General features: G+C 45.6%; 1 protein-coding gene across 3 annotated transcripts in view; it reads right to left on the bottom strand.

Moving 5' to 3' along the window:
- Window positions 1–26,107, bottom strand: part of LOC126362137 (solute carrier organic anion transporter family member 74D-like) — a 348,252-nt gene that overhangs the window by 58,835 nt on the left and 263,310 nt on the right. For 2 of the 3 annotated variants that reach the window (XM_050007854.1, XM_050007855.1), the window contains 2 exons: window positions 18,505–18,820; window positions 3,706–4,136 (listed from right to left, as the gene is read on the bottom strand). In XM_050007854.1, the coding sequence (XP_049863811.1) occupies window positions 3,706–4,136; window positions 18,505–18,820 (747 nt within the window). The remainder of the gene's footprint in view (window positions 1–3,705; window positions 4,137–18,504; window positions 18,821–26,107) is intronic. The other variant, XM_050007856.1, reaches the window with a different exon arrangement.

The following is a 26,107-nucleotide window of genomic DNA, read 5'->3' as shown; positions in this document are numbered from 1 at the left end:
TAACAAAAATGACGCCACCCAGATAAACAGGGGCTGTTGAATTTGGAGTGGAGTAGACTCAGGGCTGTGCGTGCAGGATGCCCTCAAGAATAAAAGAGGACTCGACAACTCATTCGCCTGTGGCTGTGAAGTACATGAACAGGCTGTGGAACATTTAATCAAACAATGCCACCACCACTACTATCACCACCACCACAACAACATCAAGGATTAAGCCATTGATTTATTCTGTTCTTAGATATGTTACTCTGAACATCTTCTGTTTGGTGGATAAATATTTGTTCTTGCTCTTTTTGGCTTATAGTTCAGCATCGACTTTGGTATTCTGGTTTCTGTTTTCTTGCAATCTAGTTAAAAGCTCTTTCCATTTATTCGCATTACTTCACTATTTGTTGTTTAGGTCAACTATGTTTAGTCGTATCCCGACACCTTCATTTCTCTTCTTATCCAATAACGTATAGGCCGCTACTATCTTTAGAAATGTCATCTCTGCTCTTTCTCACCTTATTATTTTATTATTCTACGTGTCCTACATTCACATCCAAGACGCTACATCTTCAACATTCAAGTCGCTGTAGCTACTCGGGTGTCAACTTCTTGCCAAAGTCTCTCCATTGTAATTCTGTATGTTTATGCTTTATAAGAATGTAACAAAAATGTACCGACAGATGTCGAAGAGTTGTAGATCCAGTCTTGAGGAACGAACTGAGGATAGGAATCAGTGTCCATAAACGTAATTCTACGACGCCACAGAGCGCTGAAGTTACGGGCGGAAACGTCTGCCGTTAGGCCATCCCACCGGCAGCAAACGTAGAGTTGCAACACTGACGCCTCCGCCCTGACTGCTCGTCGCGTTCTTTATAGCGTTGTAAAGACAGGTGTGGACATTGTTAGCTGCTATCTGACGGCCTGAGTACTGTCAGGTCCATTGCTAGGTGTTCGCCCTGCGTTCCTTCGACATTAGAAACTCATATTGTTGCCCAAGGGATGGCCAACGACAGGCGTTTCCCTCTTTAACTTCCATTCTCTGTAGCGCCGTCGAATTATGTTTGTGGACATGGATTCCTATCCTCAATTTGTTTCTCAAGACTCTACAAACCTGCGACGTTTGTCAGTATGTTTTAGTCATAAATCGCGTGTATCTGTCCTTCTGATGTATGAAAGAAAACTAATACAAAAGCCCAGGGAAATGAATTTACACCTACATGCCAGACTGAAATTCACGCTTAGGTGCCTGGCAGAGGGTTTATCGAACCAGTTTCAGACTATTTCTGTATCTTTCCCGTCTCGAACAGTGCATGGGAAAAACAAACACTCAAATATTTCCGTCCGAGCTCCGCTTTCTCTTATTTTATTACGACGACCTTTTCACCATGTGTAGGGTGGGAGTCAACAGATATTTTTGCATTCAGAGGAGAAAGTTGGTGATTCAGATTTCGTGGTAAGATCTCGCCTCAACGAAAAATGCCTTTGTTTTAACGATTGCCACCCCAAACTCGCTTATCATATTTGTGACTCTCTCTCCCCTATTTCGCGTTAATACAAAACGAGTTGCCATTCTTTGAAATTTTTTGATGTCCTCCGTCTATCCTATCTGGTATAGATCCCATACTACACAGCAATATTCCAGAAAAGATCGGACAAGCGTCGTGTAGGTAGTGTCTTTAGTACACCTATTGCATCTTCTAAGTGTTCTGCCGGTAAAATGCAGTCTTTGGTTAATTTTCTCGCAACATTTTCTATGCGATCCTTCCAGTTTAAGTAGTTGTAATATGTAGGCCTTTAGTTGAACTGACAACTGTAGAATGCAGTGGGCTGAAGTTTTGCTCAAAAATCATGTACGTTCCAGATCTCACGTACTTCTCTAATCTAATCAGAAACACTGCTGGACAGACAGTGTTTCGCTAAATCAGCCTTGGAACAGTATGTAAAGGGCAAAGTTGTAAGGCATGAGGAAGAACCGCTGTGGATCAATAGCCGCGTCTGGAAGTAGCTACGAAAGCAAATAGACCTTAGTGGGAGGTTATACCCTTCTTGCAATTAGAAATGAGGACTACGAGAAAATCAGAGAAATTAGAGCTGAAACGCTCACAGCATTTGTCAACCCAGAAACAGCGTTCGACAACGTAAAGGCATGGAAGTCGTTCGAAATTCTCAGGAAAATAATACATAAAATGTACAAAAATCAAGAAGGAAAAACAAGAATGGAAGCTCAAGAACAAAGTTTCGGATTAGAAAGAATATAAAACAGGAATGTAGTCTTCTTCTCTCGTGTTCCATGTGTACATCGTACAAATAATCACGAAAATAAAAGAAAGTTTCAAGAACGGGATTAAAATGCTAAGTGAAAGGATAACAATGATAATATCTGCCGATGACATTCTTATCTTTAGAGAAAGAGAGCTGTTAAACTGAATGAACAGTGTAACGAGGAAACACTATAGATTAAGAATAAACCGAAGAAAGATAAAAGTAAAGAGGAGTAGGAGGAATGAGATTAGCAACAAACTTGTCATTCAAATTGGATCACACAGTAGATAAAGTGAAGAAATTCTGCTACTATGTAAGCAAAGTAACACATGACGGACAAAGCAAGGAAGACATTAAAAACGTGTCAGTGCAGTCAGAGGGAACATTCCTGGCCAAAAGAAATTGACAACAAACATCGGCCTTAGTTTGAGGAAGAAACATTTGAGAGCCTACGTTTGGAGCACAGCACTGTACGGAAGTGAATCATGGACTATGTAGAAACCGAAAAAGAAGAAATCGAAGCGTTTGAGATGTGGTGCTATAAAGGGATGTCAAATATTAGGTGGACTGGAAAGATAAGAAATGAGTAGGTTCTGCACAGAATCGGCGAGGAGAGGAAGATGTTGGACGGGCAGGGTTACAGAACATGTGTTATGAAATTTTGGAAATTTGTGGTAAGTTCCTATGGGACCCAACTACTGAGGTCATCCGTTCGTAGATTTTCACAATACTTATACTAACTTACGCTAAGAACAACGCACACATCCATGCCCGAGGGAGGACTCGAACCTCCGACGGGGGTAGCCGCGCAAACCGTGGCTAGGTGCCTTAGTCCGCGCGACTGTGTGTTACGACATCGAGGAATAACTTCCACGGTACTTGCGTGAGCTATAGAGGATAAAACTGTAGGGGGAAACAGAGATAGTAACACAAACAAATAATGCTGGACGTTAGATGCAAAAGGAAGAAGGAAGGTCAGAGTTCAGCGTCTCATCGACAGGGAGGTCAATAGTTGCTTAACATGAGGACAGCGAAGGAAATCGGTCATGCCCTTTCAAAGGAACCATCCCGACATTGCCTTAAGCCATTTAGGGTAATTGCCCTAAATCTACACCACCGGATGGGGGCTTGAACACCCCCCCCCTCCTCCCCCACCGCCTCCCGAATCCAAATCTAGTGCGCTAAGCTGTGTCCCTCTACACTTGGTGACGCTGGATGAAGGTGCTACGGTGAGGTGAAGAGGTTGGCACAGAAGGGGAAATCGTGGCGGACTTCATCAAATTAGCCGGAAGACCGATGAAAACGAAGGCTTATCGGAAGTCGTTATTCTGATGCACCTTTCACAAATGGAACAAGGGGTACCAGACGTACCCACCACCATCAGAAACCGTCAGGTGCATTGCATCTCATAATAGATGCAAATATACTACAGCTAAAAAGCAAACGCGCACCCACCTGTCGTTGGCTTCTATGAGCTTGTCGCCGAAGAGGAAGTGCGGCAGCGAGCAGGTAAAGGAGGAGACGGCGAAGAGCACCATGCCCCAGGCGATCCACTTGGGGCGGTGCCCCTGGCCGCCGTAGTAGGTGAGCAGCAGCGACGAGCCGATCTGTCCGATCTCGGTCGCGCTCATGATGATGCCCGTCGTCTTGGACTGTATCTGGAAGAGCTTCTCGATGGTGGTGATGACGCTCACGAAGTAGGTGTAGTACATGCCCTGCAGCACCCACGTGATGCAGAAGGTGACGAGGAAGGCCTGCTTGGAGGCGAAGATCTGCATCCAGCGCGGCGCGCACGGCCCGATGCCGCAGCGCAGGTCGTCGCCCGCCGACTCCGCCGCCCCGTCTCCCGCGCCCGCCGCCAGCGCCGTCTCGTCGTCGTCGCTCATCTGCGCACGAGAGCACAGCCCGTCCAGGAGGAACACTCCACACAAAGACGACGTGCATTCTACAGGACGGCGAGTGTGCCCGTCAGGAAGGTGCTACTGAGCACAACATCGCGGAATTAACAGGATGAAAACTAAAGTAAATGGCGGTACTAACAAACAGGGACCTTGCGTGATATTTGAGTTTAATTAGATGAGGAATTAATGAAAAAGTTTACATATCAAATACGTTTGTACTAACTATGACAATATTTCGTACTAAAGATTGGATGTCGCCTGATGGCCTCGCATGCACGCGATACGGCAAGCTCAGCAGAGACGAATACTGACGATGCGCGCCGCAATTGTTGAAATCCAAAGAGAAAGTGCTTTTACAAAGTGCAGATTGTTATGGTCCAGTGCCTGCAAACTAACACTTCGGAAACGGCAAGCAGGTCAGCTGAATGCAGTGGGCACGGGATCATGGACACTGGGCAGCGGATCAATGGAATCTTGTCGCCTCATCATGTTTGCTCTCACAGCTGATCGATGATCGTGTCTAGATACGCCGTTATCCAGGAGAATGGCTGCTCGAAACATGCACCGCGCCACAGACGCTACCGGTGGTGGGGACAATATTGTACCATGGGATCGTATCATCTCGGCTCCACAGGACCTGTGCTATTAATCGAAAGAACCATGGCAGTTGTAGACTACGTGAACATTATTGCGGACCTGCTGCGTGCCTTCATGCTTAATGCCCTCCCCGACGGGGATGGCATGTTCGAGCAGGATAACTATCCATGCCATAAGGTCAGAATCGTGCTACTGTGGTTTGAGGAGCATAATAGTGAACTCTCGTTTATGTATCACCCACCAACTTTGCCTGATCCGAACCCAAAAGAACAGATCTGGAACGCTATCGGGTACCATCTCCGCCTCCACAAACTATCGGCCCGTAATTTACGGGACTACGTGACCCGTATGTAGACTTGTAGACTTCTGATGTCACATACCTCCGGAAATCTACCTAGGACTTATTGAATCCACACCAAGCATAAATGCTGTACTGTGTTCCAGAGATGGACCACCACTCTAGCAAAGAGGTGGTCATATTGTTTTGATTGACCAGTCTCTATGAAAGCAAGCTAGAAAAAAATTGTCGCCTCCAGGAGACACCAAGGTAGACATCAATGTGTTACAGGCTAGTATTTGCTGTCTTCTTTTGATTATTACCACAGTTTTTTTTTCTTTTTGCTGTTTGTCACGAGGGCCATCGCGATCTCCTGTTATTCAATGTCCGTTTCTGTCGTTCCGCTGTTGCTGCAGAGGGTATTAACGATCTACGGCCAACTACAGTAAAAAAAGTGGGCGATCTATTGTCTTTGCATTAGCCGTCGGAAAAACCTCGCTACTGTGCTACGGTGAGCTGTAACAGCCTTCCACAACGGCTCTAACGCCGAATGTTTCTGAGAAAACCGCAAAGGCAGGACTGGAAGGGCATTCTTCCCTCTAAATCATTTAGCTGCATATGTTCGAGATTCTGAGGACGTAGAGGTGCATAGCAGTTGAGGACTCGACCCTCGACTTGCAGTTCTACAGAATCAGCAACCCGCAGCCATTGCCAACGTGCACACTTACAGGGCATTCTTGAGGCAGGAGAAACAAACTGACGGTTCATGAATAATCTTACCACATTCCAACCCATCGGCTCTTTGTGGTGCATAGTCTCTCTGTGCGGAAGCATGGTGTGACTGAGTCACACTGCGCCTAGCTTGGACAACTCTGATTTGCGCCACCTTGACAGTGATGATAGTGGAATTGTCTTGTGATGTCACATACTAACCCCGCCCCCGTGAGTCGCAGCAGGCGACGGGTCAGCCCTCCAACCTTACGTTGATGAATCTCGACAAAGCGTTACACAAAGGTCGTTTCTTTGGCTAGAAAAATGTCCGCCATTTCCGTTTAGATGAAAACTGTTTACGAAAGATGGTAGTTGGTTCAGAGTTTGAGCAGAATACGTGGGCGTGCCGAAAAGTAATACCTCCGAATTTTCTATGTGAAAAAACTTACAACTTTTTAAACAAATCAAATTTTATTAACTTCCACATGTTTATTTTTCACGTCTACATATTAATTTCTCAACATAGTCACCCTGGTGACGAACACATTTCTCCAACGACATACCAGTTTGTTGATAGCTTCACTGTTGAATGTTTGACTTTGTTGACGGAGCCAAAACTTCACCTCTGCTTGCACCACTTCATCACAATCAAAGTGAAGTCCTCGATGGTGTCCTTTATGTTTTAGAAATAGATGAAAATCGGATGGGGCCAAGTCGGGACTGCATGTAAGATGATCGATGACAGTGAACTCAAGGCGTCGGATTATTGTAGAAGGTCGCAGGGCTCCTATGTGGTCTGGCACTGACATGCTGAAGGAGCGAGTGCTCCACGTGTGGGCAAACTGATCTGCGGTTAGAAACTCGATTGCAGCTCGCTGTTTTTCACGCACCGGCATAGTTATGTTAGGCTACACAGTCCCATGTTACACGCTACGATTCGGAGTCCTCTAACGGCAGGAGTGTTGCAACTTGCGTCAACGAAACGAGAAAGTCAACGAGTGATATGCGTGATATGTAATACCTCCATTGATATTGGAACAGAATAAAAAATTCGGAGGCATTACTTTTCACCACGCTGGTAGAAACGGCCGGCTTATGACGGATTCGGTCAGCAATTCGATATTTGGTCGCCCAAAAACTCAGTGACAGCTGACAATGAGCGTCAGAATTGCTAGATTTAAAGGCCGGACACAAGTCAGACGCTGAATAAGTGGTTTGCAGATGGATACGAATTGATACGTCTGGCGGCCTTAGCAGAACAGGAGAAACGTCCCTCGAACTGACGGGCGACGCACTTCACTCATGGGGGATCAATTGCCTGTATTTATGCCGTGTGTCGTTACTACTGCGACCAAGTGGCGAATTTATTGGCGTGAAAAACCCGGGAAAATCTCCCTCGCGAGGAATCGACATGTCCGGTTGAATGTGATCCTATAAAGGTTAATCATTATTGCTAACCTGCCTGCATAACAAACTCTTTACTATTGGAATTATTTTCTTCGCTTATTAACTGCTGGCTCAGTAATCTGTGGTTCCAAAGCTATGTGGAAGAAAAGAGACCTGCCAAGGGCACAGCTCCCGCGGAAGATGTGTATGTCTTTTAACATGTATACACACCCCTCTTCAGGGCGCCCATCTGTATTACTTTCTGATGGCGCCCCTAAGAAACTTGAAAAGAATATTTAATATCTAAAGATAAACCCTCTGTGTCATACGGTGTACGAGAGAAGACGACAAAAGCAAGCAAAGAACTTCGTGGACAGCTGAAATAAGACAAGCAAGAGTACCTATCCTGTGACGCAGGTATACGGAAATAAAAGGAGCTCTCTGATCTGTCTCTACTCGGAAACTGAGAAGAGAAAAATGACCTTGCCTGAACCATACCATGTATAGATCGAAATTCCGAGTCCGGAGCCGTATTTCAGAGTCTGCCAAGATAGTAATCAAGCATCTGTGGTCGTATTGTGTCGCAAGTGGAATAGTACAAAACTGCTCGGCTTCGCATGTATTGCTCAACTAGCTTCTTGCGAAATCGGCATGAAATCAAAAACGTAGTAGATTTGGTCAGCTTACATAAGGTGTTTTCGTCGTCCTAGGCACGGATCGACGGAGTATGACTCAGCTGAAATCCATGGTACGTACGGTGACGAATAGCAGTATACAATTTCTGGGTAACAGTAATCAAATGACTGACATCTAAAACTTGCACTTCACGGTTTGAACAATTCCCGAGAACATAAAATTAAAGAAATTTATCAGTAGCGGTAATATCTGTCACACATAATTAGCGCTACACGTAGACAGTCGAAGACGGCGAATGTAACATTGGGCGTAATAGAATCGCAATTGTTCTCAATATGTATCAACAATTTTAACGGATAATTTCAGGTAGCGCTCTCAGAATGTTCGCTTGTGATATTTTATTCTACAGGAGATTATTGGTGTCTCACATTATATTCATGAGATTATTGGTGTCTGGTATTATAAGGAAATACCGAACGATGTAGACAGTGTTTCCACTTTATGAATTGAATAGCATATCTCTTTAAATGATATGTAAGATAAGACCGATAACAGAAAGGAAACGTTCAATATACTTTTACAAAACATTAGCTGTAAAGTTCTAAAACTGTGATAACGCATAAATATATATTTATACCTACTGCAGAGGAATATGAAATTAATTTTAACACATAAAATCTTTAGTCCAATGTAGTACGTGAAGCAATAAAGGACATAATCTGTAGCCATATTGACCATTAATCGACAGTGACTGTTTCAAAAATATGAAAAGGTTCCGAAATACCGCTACCAGTCACAAAATTTGTTGACTACTAAATTATTTATTTAGTGACATGTTTCGAGGTGATACCTCATCATCAGGCTACAATGGCATTAAAAAAGGAAAAACAATTAACATAAGTGTAAACAGATACTTTGGAAAAAAGCTGGAGAATGGCCATCTTGAAAGAAATGGAAACGTTCATCCACGGCCCTAAGTCGAAAAACGACGTCCTAAATGAAATGACAGAGTTCAAAATTTCACACTTCTTTACGAATTTCAATACTCTTAAAATAGTAAGTACTTGACATTAAGGTTACATGTGAGTGTAGATCCCAGAAAAATCTTTGTAATCCTTAATATAAATTCTTATAATGCCATTGTATTATAAAATTGTCACAGTCGCTGATTTTGTAATGTATTACGCCAACCAACACCAGTAATACAACAGCAAGACATGCAGAAGACCTTGGAGATATAACAAGCGGAGTTGTCATGAATTCACAAACTTGAAACCGACGACCGCCATGTTACTACGGCCAAACATTAGCTTCTGGTGAAAATGCCGGATAAAAAAAAAAATGCTATCTTGCATCATTTATAGCGGCACTTGTCGTTCCGTCTATAGACTAAAGGGTAAAGGAATCACATTTCATTCGTAAATGGACTCATTCAAGCGATAATTTTCTTTTATGTACATGAACGTTAGTTGCGCTGGCTGCTTTTACAGTAGTAGTTTTATTCCTGTACTTTAACTTTAAATTTCCTATAAGTCAAACTCGCAAATCTCTATTGCAAACGCTGTGTTAAGGAAAGGCTGAAAACCAACTAAACATTGCAAAATATGTTCTCAGGATTTTCGCGAAGAGGACATAGATCGAGCATTAGTTTCCTCATTCCGTATTAAGAATTCTGGATTACGAAAGCAGCATTTTCATATCAATTACTTCTCTTCGTGGTTATTCGAAAAATGTAACAAAAAGAAACACGAGGGAAATGCGCCGTATTACTGGATCGTCTGAAAATGCCTTCCCGACGTTGGTTTCAAATGGCTCTGAGCACTATGGAACTTAACTTCTGTGGTCATCAGTCCCCTAGAACTTAGAACTACTTAAACCTAACTAACCTAAGGACATCATACACATCCATGCCCGAGGCAGGATTCGAACCTGCGACCGTAGCAGTCCCGCGGTTCCGGACTGCGAGCCTAGAACCACTAGACCACCGCGGCCGGCTTCCCGACGTTGCATTACTCACAAAAGCACGGTAAAATTTACTATTTAAAACAGCTGTTGCGCGCATTCGACAGAAATTAAGAACAAGAAGCAACTGTCTGCTAATGTTTTGGTCAAACTAATATGGCGCCGCCAGCTTCAAAGTAACGTACAGCCTACGGCTGTAACGCCTTCTCCCCTTCTTATACCTCCTTAAAGAAGACATTGCTACTGACAACACAAGGGTCGACATATCGATAGTCAAATCTAAGCTAGCCTCGTTTTGACAGCCATCTTGTTTTCTGCACTACTGACTTGTCTTGTGTTTTAAAGTCACCCTTGTGAAGATTGTGAATAATGGTGAAGAAGTCCAAGAGAGCCATAGAAATAGCACTACCTCAGCATCTTACTTGAAGACTACCACGCCACAAGAACAAAGTGAGTGATCGTTTTATAAGAATCTTCATGCGAACAGCAGACTAGTATACGAAGCGATATCGCCTCTTACTAGGTTATCCTTCTCTCTCCCTTCATAGGACGATCACATTAGTCATGTAAAGAAACTTAAATATCTCTGTACACATGCAAAATACTTTCGTAATGCCGTTATAGCTTTATGATAAGGTATCACCTCGAAACATGTCGCTAAATATATAATTTAGTAGTCAACAAATTCTGTGACTGATGCCGGAATTTGAAAACCTTTCCACACAAAGATCATCTTGTATACTCTATGTGACAGACTATGGAGGACATTTAAAATGGTTTTCACATTCAGAAATAACTTCGAAGCTATGTACTCACACGCGAAGAAACTAATGTAACGGTGATTATCAAGGAACTTTACACGGAATTTTGAAAAGAAAGGTAACGGTGGTCTGGTAAAACTATGTCGTGTAAATTTAGAGTAGTGGCATTCGAGTCTCTCACATAGGAACAACGAGAATAACATAAAAGTGATCTGAGTGGCTAGAGGAATTATAGATACTCATTATCCTCTTGCTCTATAAGCGATGGTAAGGGACAGAACTGGGCTAATATTAGTACGCAGTACCTATTGCAACGCTCTATAGACGGGCTTGCGGGGTATACACAGGGTGTCCCAGGAGGGATGGTCAATTTGCAGCGCTAAGGCAGGAACGCTCATTTGAAGCAAAATATATACATTGATGTATGCCCTATTCCGAATTGTCTCCGCGGCAGAATACGTTCAATGTACATTTGTGTTTGGGCGCGAATTCCGCTACAGCTGGATTGGCCGTAGTAATACAATTAACTAGCTACCAAGATCACCAGACCTTAACCATTAGATTGTTGTTTATGGGGTTGGATGAAGTCTGAAGTGTACATTTTTTAGGGAATAAGCAGAGGAACTTCGACAAGCTACTCATGTTCTCCTACGAGTGAACAAATTCGCTGGAGTTGAAGGTGAGGACATTCGAAGATTTGCTGTGAAAAGAATAAGAACTGCAATGTGACGTGTAAGATAATGCTTAGGAGTAAGTGCACTTAAAAGTATGTATTTTTCAACTGATGCTTTGTAAAACGCATGTTGTAAGGTTTACTAACTGTTGTACGTGTGTAAACCTGTCAATGTATTGAATAATACAGGCACACGACCATATATCGTTTTAGGCTTCAAATGATGGCGCCTGTCATAGCCATGAATATTTACCCTTCCTCCTCCGACCCCCTGTTTGTGCATGTAGAGATACGATACTATCTATCTCGGAAAGGTGTACTACTGTTTCGGAGAACGCCTTGCAACAAAGTGCATTTGCGTGACAACCTCTCGCTCCTGCTCTTTGAGAGACCATAGTAGATAGCGCCGACGCGTGTGAAAACTGGACTGAAAGACCATGATTAATGAAATTGCATCTGATTTACTAACCAGCCCTTTTCATGTCTAATCCGTTTCTAAGTAACACAACAATGTAACGTCGAATGTTTTTACATCATTTCCTCAAAATATATGTGGGAATAATAACCACTGAAACAATCTACGAGATGGCCGATGCCCGTCCGCGGAGCAGTAGGAGAAACCTTCATGGGTTGAGATGACGTCTCGGTTTATGCGCTGGACGTATATTCGAAAGGAACCGCAATCAAATCCTTGTACGTGTATAAAAAATTTGCTGTTACAGAGTGCCATCTAGCTCATTCAGGCAAATGAAGGGATGGTTGCTTTAAAAAGGCCAAGAATGATTCATCACAAACTATTGTACCTAAAATTTGGTGCCTAGGCGATACAAAGTGAATCAATAACGAAAGAATGTATCTGCTTCTCTACTATACGATGTCCCCTGCGTTAACGTTCGACGGAAACAAAGGCTGCAATACGTGTGCAGATCCGCAGAGCTCGCAGTATAACGGCGTGAAGGCCATCACACTGCTACCCACAACACCTGTACCGTTGCCTGTCGCGCACCCACGCTCCGCAGTCCCACGCGTCCTCCACCTCCGGTTTCGATCAAAGAAGAAAAGATTGTTTGTGGTGATGCTAGAAACAACACTTCCGGTAGGCTTTAAGGATCTAGAGTCACAGAAGGCTACTGTGCTCCGACCCACTGCAGCAATAAACTCCTCAGGTGTATCAGACGTTACGACAAGCCTCACGCTTTTGGTCCATAGCCACATGTAATGGCTCAGATGTACGAAAAATTGCAGCAGTGGTCGTGTACTTCCTGAGGTATAACATGAAACAATAATTGCGAGGTTGGTTGGTTGGTTTGGGGGAGGCGACAAAACAGCGAGGTAATCGGTCCCATCGGATTAGGTAATGACGAGGAAGAAAATTTGCCGTGCCCTTTCAAAAGAACCATCCCGGTATTTTTCTGAAGCGATTTAGGGCAATCACGGAAAATCTAAACCAGGATTGCCGGACGCGGGTTTGAACCATCATCCTCCCGAATGCGAGTCCAGTATGCTAACCACTGCGCCACCTCACTCGGTAATAATTGGAAACAAATGACTTCGTGAAATAAAGATGTATCAGTAGCTTCGTTGCATGAAGTGTATGCGCAGACACATTAGTCATTATGCTTATCTGAAACTTCCGTTTTAAGCCTGACTGTTTGAGAAAGTATTATATTTGAATTACATGTAAAGTAAGGTCTGTGCACAAGCCCGTGACCTGGATGTTGGCATGACTGCAGATTGAGCACAGCCATTCGTCGCCGCTGCTCTAACAAAGGGGAGCGTGGCGGACCCATCGACTTCTACCCCCGGGAAATAACACTGGCAGTTGTAATTAGAAATAGAATACCCTCTGGCTGCGAGCATGGCTTTATAACTTTTCTTTATTACATGGTCGATTTCGAGAATTCTATTCCCATCTTAAGACACACGTTAAGAACACATGTGATCGATGTTAGGCATTAGTTTCCTAATCACAGCTGGTTGCCAACCGAATGGGAGGTGTGCAAGCCGCACATCGATATCACCACACCAACATGACACCTCACCGCTGGACAACAAACTACACTCCTGGAAATGGAAAAAAGAACACATTGACACCGGTGTGTCAGACCCACCATACTTGCCCCGGACACTGCGAGAGGGCTGTACAAGCAATGATCACACGCACGGCACAGCGGACACACCAGGAACCGCGTTGTTGGCCGTCGAATGGCGCTAGCTGCGCAGCATTTGTGCACTGCCGCCGTCAGTGTCAGCCAGTTTGCCGTGGCATACGGAGCTCCATCGCAGTCTTTAACACTGGTAGCATGCCACGACAGCATGGACGTGAACCGTATGTGCAGTTGACGGACTTCGAGCGAGGGCATATAGTGGGCATGCGCGAGGCCGGGTGCACGTACCGCCGAATTGCTCAACACGTGGGGCGTGAGGTCTCCACAGTACATCGATGTTGTCGCCAGTGGTCGGCGGAAGGTGCACGTGCCCGTCGGCCTGGGACCGGACCGCAGCGACGCACGGATGCACGCCAAGACAGTAGGATCCTACGCAGTGCCGTAGGGGACCTCACCGCCACTTGCCAGCAAATTAGGGACACTGTTGCTCCTGGGGTATCGGCGAGGACCATTCGCAAACGTCTCCATGAAGCTGGGCAACGGTCCCGCACACCGTTAGGCCGTCTTCCGCTCACGCCCCAACATCGTGCAGCCCGCCTCCAGTGATGTCGCGACAGGCGTGAATGGAGGGACGAATGGAGACGTGTCGTCTTCAGCGATGAGAGTCGCTTGTGCCTTGGTGCCAATGATGGTCGTATGCGTGTTTGGCGCCGTGCAGGTGAGCGCCACAATCAGGACTGCATACGACCGAGGCACACAAGGCCAACACCCGGCATCATGGTATGGGGAGCGATCTCCTACACTGGCCGTACACCTCTGGTGATCGTCGAGGGGACACTGAATAGTGCACGGTACATCCAAACCGTCATCGAACCCATCGTTCTACCATCCCTAGACCGGCAAGGGAACTTGCTGTTCCAACAGGACAATGCACGTCCGCATGTATCCCGTGCCACCCAACGTGCTCTAGAAGGTGTAAGTCAACTACTCTGGCCAGCAAGATCTCCGGATCTGTCCCCCATTGAGCATGTTTGGGACTGGATGAAACGTCGTCTCACGCGGTCTGCACGTCCAGCACGAACGCTGGTCCAACTGAGGCGCCAGGTGGAAATGGCATGGCAAGCCGTTCCACAGGACTACATCCAGCATCTCTACGATCGTCTCCATGGAAGAATAGCAGCCTGCAGTGCTGCGAAAGGTGGATATACACTGTACTAGTGCCGACATTGTGCATGCTCTGTTGCCTGTGTCTATGTGCCTGTGGTTCTGTCAGTGTGATCATGTGATGTATCTGACCCCAGGAATGTGTCAATAAAGTTTCCCCTTCCAGGGACAAAGAATTCACGGTGTTCTTATTTCAATTTCCAGGAGTGTATTTCGCCTACAGTTCGCAACATATACGGATGCATTCCCACAATCCACTACGATATACATGAAATGTATTCTCAGTTGCGAATATGGATTACCACCAGCTGCGTAATGGAATAACAATACTGAAAATTTTGCCGCACACGGATTCGAAACCGGATTTGCCGCTTGTCACGAGCGGTCACCTTCCCTTTTGGCTGTCCGAACGCGAGTTAGGGCCAGACCAAAACTTCCGTAAGTCGTCAGCCATGTGTCTACAACCTGTATTCGTACATCCATTATGAACATTCCCGTACTTCTAAGTCGCTTGCTCGGTGCCGGCGGATAAATACATAATTGCAGTGCCAGTGTTATTCCGAATTACGATACAAAGTTCCTTCGGAAATTTGAATTGAATATATCTAGGTAAAATTTGTTTGGCGTTAGATTTCTTTTATTTTCTTACATCTTCCTAACAAACACGTTAGTTCGTTTATACAGTTAAATAATATAGCTAAAATGCAACTTTTAGGTTTTTAATTGGAAAACTACTCCAGAACACTGTTTTTGTGGGTTAATTAAAAATTTCCGCAGTTAGGGCTCGCACCACAGGCTCAGACTAGCGATTTACAGCCCATAAATATCACTCTGTCTGTGTTTTTTGATAAATACGTCACTTACCGGAGCAACCACCACGAGCAGTCGACACAGAGGTAGCTATTACGTAAGGGAGAGACTGCATCTGATCGCGGCCGAAGGTAAGCTGTCCATCGTATGACACGTTCCCTTCCTGAAGTAGAGCAGCAACTGAGATTTTCCGGTGCTTATGGCACGCCATGAGTATGTAGATCAGGGGGAAACTGTCACCTCAGACCCAACTCCCACGGGCAACAACGTTGACAGGGATTGACTGGTGATTATAGCAGATATTAACAGTGGACAGGCGAACCACAGAGCAGAAAATCACCTCAGAATTCAAGACTGGATAACAACAACAACCAGTAAACAGCCATGCCACTCCGGTCGTATTCAGGAAGATAGTAGGAGGTATCCTCGTATGGAGATTGTTTGCATGGGCCGAGGTGAGCAAACGATACAGTAATATACTGTTCGATCGTCTGAATCAGTTTCTTCACTACAGTTTCTCATCTGCAGTATCATGGAAATTACATTGAAGAGCCAAAGAAACTGATATACCTGCCTATTATCGAATAGGGGCCCCGCGAGCATGCAAAAGCGCCGCAGCACGACGTGGCATGGACTCGACTAATGTCCGAAGTAGTGCTGGAGGGAAGTGACACCACGAATCCAGCAGGGCTGTACATAAATCAGTAAGAGTACGGGGGTGGAGGGGGGTGGGGTGTAAATTTCTTCTGAACAGCATGTTGCAAGACATTCCAGATATGCTCAATAATGTTCGTGTCTGCGGAGTTTCATGGGCAGCGGAAGTGTTTAAACTCAGAAGTGTGCCTGTAGCAATTCTGGAAGTGTCTAAATGCACAATGGACATGAATGGATGCAGATGATCAGAGAGGATGGTTAGGTACGTGTCACTTGTCAGTCATAGCTATACGTACCAGGTGTCTCATATAACTCCAACTGCACACGCCCTACACCGTGAAAGAGCCTCCACCAGCGATAGGCTACAATCCGACCTTTATCAAAGTCGGAAACGTGATGGTATGCATTTCTCCTCCTCCCAAGAGGCATCACAACAACGTTTCACCAGGCAACGCCGGTCAACTGCTGTTTGTGTTTGAGAAATCGGCTGGAAACTTTACTCATGTCAGCACGTTGTAGGTGTCGCCACCGGCGCCAACCTTGTGTGAATGCTCTGAAAAGCTAATCATTTGCATATCACAGCATCTTCTACCTGTCGGTTAAATTTCGCGTCTGTAGCACGTCATCTTCGTGGTGTAGCAATGTTAATGGCCAGGTGTGTACATACCCGCCGATGGTGTGTGCATGTGCAAAGTTTTTCGAGGTCCGACCTTGTCTTCTGGGTGCTCACTTTCTTTTGTATCAGGCAATGTATGTAACAATTGTTGAAAATTCATGCATTGGACGATAGACAGTACCTGTGTACACGAATCATTGCAGAAACCTAGTTTCACGAAAATGGAAATTGTCCGTTTCTGGCATTCAGGTCTTCAGATTTTTGTATGTTCTTGTGTGTACTGTTGCGAACAGCAACGTAATGCTCGAGCTGTTTGCCAAGCAGGGAACGCTAAGCGAAGCATTCGCGTTTGAGGCGCGTTCCTGATTCGTGAGGCGAACGGCGTTCCGTGCCGCCGCTGCACACACTGGCTGGGTGTACTGTACGGCTCATGATCTCAGCGTGCAGAAAGTGCCCGCGGCTACTGTTCTGTCACGCCGCCAGCAGGAGGCGCGCCCGCTGCCAGGCTCGCTTTTCCCTTTTATGCAGAAAGAGTAGCCGCGGCGTGCGCCGAACGACCTCAACGGCACCGTGGTGCATGTCGAACGACGAAGCGCGTGCAGCAACAGAGTCGGCGCTACAGTAAGTGGAACTAGCTTCTCAATGCGACGATGACTTCATCGATTTGTCCTTCATTTCACAATACCTTGTAAATAGAGTAATTTTTTAAGAATTGTTTTGGCATCTGTGTGGAGAATATATTAACACCTTCGTGTGCTCGTGAACTGATGCACCACTTTACATTGGGAGACATATGTTCGGTTTTTGTGTTTGAAATGCGTGCGGTGTATTATATGTGCAACTGAACAGCGTGGTTGAGTGCAACGAGAGTGTGGGTTGCGTGTTGCTGCGCGTGAGTAAGGAACTGACAAACACAGGCAGGCAGGCGGCAGGGCTCAGTGCCAGCTCGTAGCCTGCTTTTCCCAGAGAGTATCACAGCCGCCAGAAGGATCTCCTTCGCCGCGCTTCTATTTCTGTTTTACAAGACGCAGGAGACGAATATTAACTTTGGCCCAAATAATTAGTGCATACTGTAGTGGACAGCAAGTGTACATCACGTTTACTCCCCTTGCCGCTCATATTCTGGGAAATTAAAATTTGTGCCAAACCCAAGATTCGAACAATCGAGTGCCACTACCTTGCAGCGATTTTATCTTCGTCGCGCAGGTGGGTCAGCAGCAGTGATTCTCGAAAACTTAGCAGGCTTATAATACAGATGACTCGGGAGCCAGTCGGTGAAGAATTCTTCTGAAACCCTACTCTGTCGAAACAAGTTTATGCAAAACCTTCACCAAAGTAAGGTACATGTTTGGCCATGCGGTCTTTCGCACAGCTTTCCGGGCGGGAAGGAGCGCCCGTCTCCGGCACGAATCCGCCGGGTGGATTTGTGTCGAGGTCCGGTGAACCGGCCAGTCTGTGGATGGTTTTTAGGCGGTTTTCCATGTGCCTCGTCGAATGCGGGCTGGTTCCCCTTATTCTGCCTCAGCTACACTATGTCGGCGATTGCTCCGCAATCAAGTCTCCACGGATGCGTACACCACCATTACTCTACCACGCAAATATAGAGGGTTACACTCGTCTGGTGTGAGACGTTCCCTGGGGGGTCCACCGGGGACCGAAACGTGCAATAACCCTGGGGTGATGTGGACTGCGGTTTCGTGGGTCAAAAATGAAGATTGGGACACTCATTTTACACTAGTTTTAATAGCGAGGAGGTGTAGAGGATTGCTCCTGGTCCGTAGATGAACTTCGAGAGGAAGTGCACGGAGAAGAACATCGCGTTATTTGCACATCGCTTAACTGTGGGAATGCTGGCCGCATCCACGAATGGCACTTCGCGCGACGCTCCATGGACAGACGAAAGGAACTTTTCAGTGTTTCCAAGCACCATTGTCTTCTTACCTTTTACGTCCTAGTGGAACTTACTGTCTGGCTATTGTAGGAGCTGGGAGAACTCACCAGAGGCTCGGCGGCGGGCTTGAGGGCGTGCCCGTTGGCGGCGCCGTTGTGAGGCGGGGGCGGCAGGGCGGGCGCGCTGCCGTTGGCGCCGCCCTTGCCCGCGGAGGGCTCGTCCTGCCAGAGGTCCGCGGTGCGGCCGATGGCGCCCTTGAGCGCGGCGGACGCGTCCAGCGGCGTCAGCACGTCGAGGCCGCCCACGCCGCCCCCCAGGCCGTCGCCGGCGCCGGCGCCCGCGGCGCCGCGCCCGTACCGCCCTCTCCACTTGCCCATCGCGGCGCGCCGGCGCTCGCCGGCCGGCCTGTGCTCGCCGCTACTGCTGCAACACAAACCAGTGAGCACATAAGTTCAGCCCGACCTCCCCAAAGGCAAGGCGCACTAACATACAAGTAAGTATCCGGGAGGTCTGTCGGTCTAATATACACTACTGGCCATTAAAATTGTTACACCAAGATGAAATGCAGATGATACACGGGTATTCATTGGACAAATATGTTCTATTAAAACTGACATGTAGTTACATTTTCACGCAATTTGGGTGCATAGATCCTGAGAAATCAGTACCCAGAACAACTACCTCTGGCCGTAATAACGGCCTTGATACGCCTGGGAATTGAGTCAAACAGAGCTTGAATGGCCTGTACAGGTACAGCTGCTAATGCAGCTTCAACACGATACCACAGTTCATCAAGAGTAGCGACTGGCGTTTTGTGACGAGACAGTTGCTCGGCCACCATTGACCAGACGTTTTAAATTGGTGAGAGATCTGGAGAATGTGCTGGCCAGGGCAGCAGCCGAATATTTTCTGTATCCAGAAAGGCACATACAGGACCTACAACATGCGGTCGTGCATTATCCTGCTGAAATGTAGGGTTTCGCAGGGATCGAATGAAGGGTAGAGCCACGGATCGTAACACATCTGAAATATAACGTCCATTGTTCAAAGCGCCGTCAATGCGAACAAGAGGTGACCGAGATGTGTAACCAATGGCACCCCACACCATCACGCCGGGTGATACGCCAGTATGGCGATGACGAATACACGCTTTCAATGTGCGTTCACCGCGATGTCGCCAAACACGGATGCGACCATCATGATGCTGTAAACAGAACCTGGATTCATCCGAAAAAATGACGTTTTGCCATTCGTACACCCAGGTTCGTCGTTGAGTACACCATCGCAGGCGCTCCTGTCTATGATGAAGCGTGGAGGGTACCCGCAGCCATGATCTCCGAGCTGATTGTCCATGTTGCTGCAAACGTCGCCGAACTGTTCGTGCAGGTGATTGTTGTCTTGCAAACGTCCCCATCTGTTGACTCAGGGATCGAGACATGACTGCACGATCCGTTACAGCCATGCGGATTAGAGGCCAGTCATCTCGACTGCTAGTGTTACAAGGCCGTTGGTATGCAACACGGCGTTCCGTATTACCCTCCTGAACCCACCGATTCCATATGCTGCTAACAGTAACTGGATCTCGACCAAAGCGAGCAGCAATGTCGCGATACGATAATCCGCAATCGCGATAGGCTACAATCCGAACTTTATCAAAGTCGGAAAGGTGATGGTACGCATTTCTCCTCCTTACATGAGGCATCACAATAACGTTTCTCCAGGCAAAGGCGGTCAACTGCTGTTTGTGAATGAGAAATCGGTTGGAAACTTTCCTCATATCAGCAGGTTGTAGGTATCGCCAACGGCGCCAACCTTGTGTGAATGCTCTGAAAAGCTAAGAATTTACATACCACAGCATCTTCTTCCTGTCGGTTAAATTTCGCGTCTGTAGCACGTCATCTTCGTGGTGTAGCAATTTTAATGGCCAGTAGTGTAGCTACTGCTGTACTGTGCTTCTGTTAAGGAACAGGTGACGACCATAGGCTGGCTACTTCATGCGTCGTATATAAAGCTTGTTTGACCTGTCAGCGTCGTACATACCTACCGACAGTACATCTAGAAGCTTCACTTAACGCATCACTGATGAAATGTGCGTGTGGCTAGGGCCTATAGTCGGTTAGACCAAACGTCTGGTGCATGTCGATGAGAGTTAAATGATGATAAAGAAAACACAAAACACAGTCCCCGAGCAGATAAAAATCTCCGATTCGGACGGGAACCAAACTCGGGCCCATCCCATCGAATACCGTTCTGCTGCGCTGACCACTCAGATACAAAGGCGGACATCACCAATAAATGTTTCAGAAGAAAACTGAGGATCTGTTAGATGGCCATCAGTTTGGCTTTCGTGAAAGTAAAGGATTTAGAGAAGCAGTTCGGATGTTGCGCTTGATAATGAAAACAAGACTTCAGAAAAATCACGATCGTAGGATTAGTCGATCTTCAAAAAGCGCTCGACAGTGTAATATGATGCCCAGAAGCTCTAAATTCTGAGATAACTAGAAACAAGCTATTGTGAAAGACAATATGTCGAAGAAACCAAGAGTGAACAATTAGAATGGAGAACCAGCAACGAAGAACTCGAATTAAGAAGGGTGTAAGACAAGGATGCAATCTTTCGGTCCTACTGATCAATCTGTATATCTAAGAAGCGATAATGGAAATAAAAGAAATGCTCTAGAGTGAGATGAAAATTTAGGATGAAAGAATATCGACGAAGAGATTAGCTGATGTCAATTGAGGAACCTGTTATGTGGAATGGACACGCAATAGGTTAAATTAACGGAAGAAAGACGAAAATAATAAGAATCGGAAATCCGACTAGCGATAAATTTAATATCATAATTGGGGACTAAAAGGTAGATGAAGACATTGTTCTACCATTGGAAACGAATAACAGAGACGGACGAAGGAAAGAGGACATAAAAAAAAAACAGACTAGAACAGGCAAAGATGGCGATCCTGGCCGAAAGAAGTCTACTATCAAAATTTTTTGGCCTTCATTTCAGGTGGTAGTTTCTGAGAACGTGCGTTTGATACCCAGCATTAAGTGGTAGTGAATCTTGGATACTGGGAAAACCGGTAAACAAAGAAATGAACCGTTTTAGATGCAGTTCTGTAGAAGGATATCGCTAATTAGGTGAACTGATATAAATGACATTCTGCGCAGAATAGGCGAAGAAAGGAACATATTATGGAGAACTCTGACAAGGAAGAAGGGACAGGATGATAAGACGTATGCTAAGACCTCAGGAAATAGCTTCCATCGTGCTAGAGGGATATGTACAGACTAAAAATAGTTTGGAATACATCTAATAAATAATTGAAGACGTAAGGCGCAAGTTCTACACTGAAAGTAAGAGCTTAATACAAAAGATGAATTCCTTGCGGTCCGCATCAAACGACTAAAAAAACCTTCAAAACAAAAAGCTCTACAACGGCACAAAATCAGCATATACGTAACACTAACGAAAGGGACTATCTCCTTTCCCCATATAACACACTCACACACACACACACACACACACACACACACACACACACACACACACACACAATACAATCATTTGTCCTGTATGTCAAATGTCTCGTTCACAGAGAAGGTCCCTAGCAAGTAGACACACAAATCGTCCACAATCTTTTGTGTATGTCATGTTTATGTGGAATTAATCTATTTAGGCTAAGGGGAAACAGTCTCTTGTACTCCTTATATGCAGATCGATGTTATAGCTCTATGCCGTGCAGTTGAGGAGAGAATTTTATAGCGCACGATAGCGCATTAGTTACCATTGTAAAGTCAAACGGGCGAGAGACGGATTAAAATTCCTATCATCAGTTCTGAGTCTTGTGCCCCGTTGATCAGCAGAGCCACTAAAGTCAAATTATGGATAGTTCACAGACAAAAATGCCATCACTATGTGGCTTTTTTTTTACCTCTTCGAGCTTAATTAGTGAATTATCTACAGTGTTCTTCACGTCGATGATACCTTAACTCTTCTCGTTCGAATTCTTCTGAGTCAGGTGTGCATAACACGTTGTGCTACTTAATCTCGCTACAATAGTCATCGATCTTCAGGCTCTCATCGTTTCTTGCTAACTGATGGTAGTGGCCAGCAGGTGACGAATATTGCAGAAAGCGTTTGTTCACCGTGTTCAGGAAAAGATTTAAGAGAATCTGTTTGTTTGAGGAAGAGTAGTGCAGTGGTAAGTACTCTTACACGGAGTGATTGCCTTTCGGTGTCAAACTGCCTTACTTTATCGAATTATCCAACTTAAAAAGAACTGACGTGTTCCATGTGCTGTACAGACAAAGGAAGAGCGAAAACATGCCGGTCAGTTCGACTAGAATAAGGAACTGTTTTAATTGTCACAGCAGTCACTATAAGTAATTCAGGGAAAGAATAGAAAACTGTTTTCTCTTCCATTTCATGTAATAACTTTACCTACCATATTATGTCTCGATCTTTCCTTGAGCAAACAAGTTCTACAGATTTCCCTCATTTTGCGCCACTGCTATGCATTTCTCTTAGTATTTCATTAATGACATTCGAAAGGAACGTAATGATGGAAAAATTTAATACACTGTTTATAAAACTAACGTTACTGAATGAACATATGTACAGGTCACGTACTATGCATCTTGTAATTTTAATTCGCTAAGGATGACCGGTTAGATGTAAGAGAAGGCCCGATTTCAGGTGAAATAACATTCGTTCATACGAGAGAAGTGTTAGTGCGAAGGAAATTAGAAAAGCAGAGCGTTAAACGCAATGCTGTCTTGTAGAAACTTTGTTGTTCTTTCAGACGAAATTAGAAATGCTTCCTTAGTGTCCTCTTCAGGAATCAGTACCACTTTTAGTACTGAACATTATTTACACAAATTAAATAGTTTCTGTAACGAAGTAATTTTAATCCTTGCCGCATCCTCTTCCATAGCGACGGAGCCTAAATAAAGCCGACTCGGTCTGGTGACAAGATTTCCAGGGAGATTTGACCAGTGCAGTAATTTCTCTGGGTGTGGTCCCTTCGTTATCATCGAGTAGGGCAAGACTTAGAGTCACAGACACTGCGGGTTGAGTTAGTGCGTGAGGCTGGTCCCTGGCAGCCGCGGAGGCTGCCTGCCTGCAGTCGTTGCTCTGCTATCTCGGACAGCTCCATTAGCCGCCGCCGCCTCGCCCCGGCTGGCGTGGTGAGGCCTGATGGGAGGACAGGCGCAGTACGTCTCCCGGATCCTTCCTATCTCAGCTCAGCCTCAGCGGCGAGCGTCCCATACTGTGACCTCTGCTTCCATGCGTCTCGGGAAGGGACAAGTTTCTAGAGACGCACTAACTTTTCGTCTGATAATGAGTTCACTGCTAACGAGATAAACTGTGACATTAAATTATATTTACTCAGATTATGAAGAGGCGCCTTTAAGCGACCATTTCATTTAATATTTCTAATTGCCGTTCGAGGATACCAGTCGTTTCGAACATTCACATCTGTTCACTTCGAAATTCTTTTCAGAGCAGCGTAAATCATAGACAAATGTTTAAACAGCTTCTAGAAATAACTGTTGTCTTTACTCGCTTTCTTGATACATGTGCTTTCAGTTACAGTGTAAGAAAACGTCACATTTTGGAAAATAATTTCATAAACAGTGAGTCTAAAACATGGAACAACCACCGGGTATGTAAATTTTAAAAACAGTGCAGATATGTGTAATTCTTTTCTTTCTTTTCCTACCACCTTTATCCAGCATTGTGTGCAGGGTCGGCAGGGTCAAGTACGGTATTGGCATGGTTAATTTTAGGGGGTGGCCGGATGTCCTTCCTGCCGTCACCCCATACCCCCCGGGACGGAAGTAGTGTAACCCAGATGTCTACGTCTAGGGTAAATCGTGAAATAGTGGGAATGTGTTTCAAATGTCTGCGATCGTGTAACTGAGGCGGGAAGTGGGGACCAGCCCGGTATTCACCTGGTAGGGTGTGGAAAACCGCCCAAAAACCACATCCAGGCTGGCTAGCACACCGGCCGTCGTCGTTAATCCGCCAGGCGGATTCGATCCGGGGCCGGCGCGTCTACCCTAGTCCAGGAAGCAGCGTGTTAGCGCGCTCAGCCACCCTGGCGGGTAGTGCAGATCTGTGTAATGGTGTGTCTTTACCTTACTAGTTTCCCACCCCGAATGTTCGTGTTTCTGTATCACGTGACGTAGGAGCTGTATTTTTGACAATGCATTAAGTTTCGAAGCTAAACAATTCACAGAACTTCTAAGATGAAGCAACTAATCGCCTCGAAGGCTAGCTGTTTTTAAAGTAACATTGCCAAAGAAGTGTTTATAATGTTTGCTCCCTGTTCTCAGTTCCTCTACAGCGTGTTGTAATCTGTGTAACACGCACAATATGTGAATGTGAGTCTGAATAACACTTGTTTACTGGGAATAACCACGAGAACTGTTAGCGCCTTAGCGCCACTTTCGGTGCGTAGCACACAGGCTGTGACCCCACTAGACGCAGTCCCAGCACCCCATGAGACTGGCATGCACGCTTCTCACATCGACCTGCGCGTATCCCCCCCTTCTCACTACTAAGCTTCTTTTACAATTATGGAATTCGCATTCAAGTTGCAGAGTCCATATTTCTTACACAGTGTGCTCATCCGAAACATGGATCGTTTAGCGACAGATGTAGACTACGATTCCGGCCACAATTCCAAACAAAAAAGAATTTCACAAACCACCTTCGCAATAACCGCCACCCCTAAATACTTCAGACTACTTCGCTGTAAGAGGGAAGTGAACGTATATTATGAATGAGCACCTGGAAGAAGAAATGGCAGAACAGCTTGGGAATACAAAAGAAAATCCGAAAGACTCAAATTTAAAAAATAAATCGTCAAAAGAAAAAAATTAAGAAAATATATTTGGCGTTCTCTAAGAAAAAAATAATTACTAAAGGGGATGCGATATTATTTAGCCTCATGACTCGTACTTGTACTTAATGATGGCGTATTTTAGGTCTGGAACGATACCGTGAGACTACGGTTGAAGGTTGCTAAGAAATAGAACCACGATATCAAAATACGATACCTCCCCAATTAACATTCGTAATTTCTCTTCTCCAATCAGACTGCCGCACTTTAAGGTAGAAATGGTTCCCCACGTTGTACATAGTGCGGTTACTGCACTCTTGTCGTTGTTTTGACACTCACGGGCGATTGTAAGAGATGTCAACAACTATCGGGTGTAGATATCGCTGGTCGAAATAGGTAGAAGACTGGTTCATGTTAGGGTTTCTACCTTTACGTTTTGCCCATTGCGTGTGTGGGGCAGAGTGGAGAGAACAGCGTAGTAGTGCAGGAGAGGTGCAGCGGGAACTACTGTGCCTATTGGTCTCGCCTTCGTGGCCGCCCAAAAGCGACGACAACCACCAACCTCCGCTCACGACTCGGCCAGAGAAGGACGCGACGACGGGCCATTTGGACGCCATCAGTATGCGTCTAGCGTGCGCCCCTCGTGAGACGGAAGAAGTCGCCTTGCCAAGGAGCGGAAGCCCTTTGCAGACTTTCCAGCATAAAGAGCCAGCGGTAAGACGCGGGAGGAAGCTACAAACGCGCCGATACCACCATCGGCCAAGAAATTACCACAGTATTCAGTTCCCCCATCTTCGTATACAACGAATGTTCTGCATGGTATTTGGAAGGTTTTAAAATTGTGTAAGGTATTACTGCTGC

This window comes from Schistocerca gregaria, chromosome 1, assembly GCF_023897955.1.
Source record: "Schistocerca gregaria isolate iqSchGreg1 chromosome 1, iqSchGreg1.2, whole genome shotgun sequence".
Classification (NCBI taxonomy): domain Eukaryota; kingdom Metazoa; phylum Arthropoda; class Insecta; order Orthoptera; family Acrididae; genus Schistocerca; species Schistocerca gregaria.
This window is presented reverse-complemented; position numbering and strand designations above follow the sequence as displayed.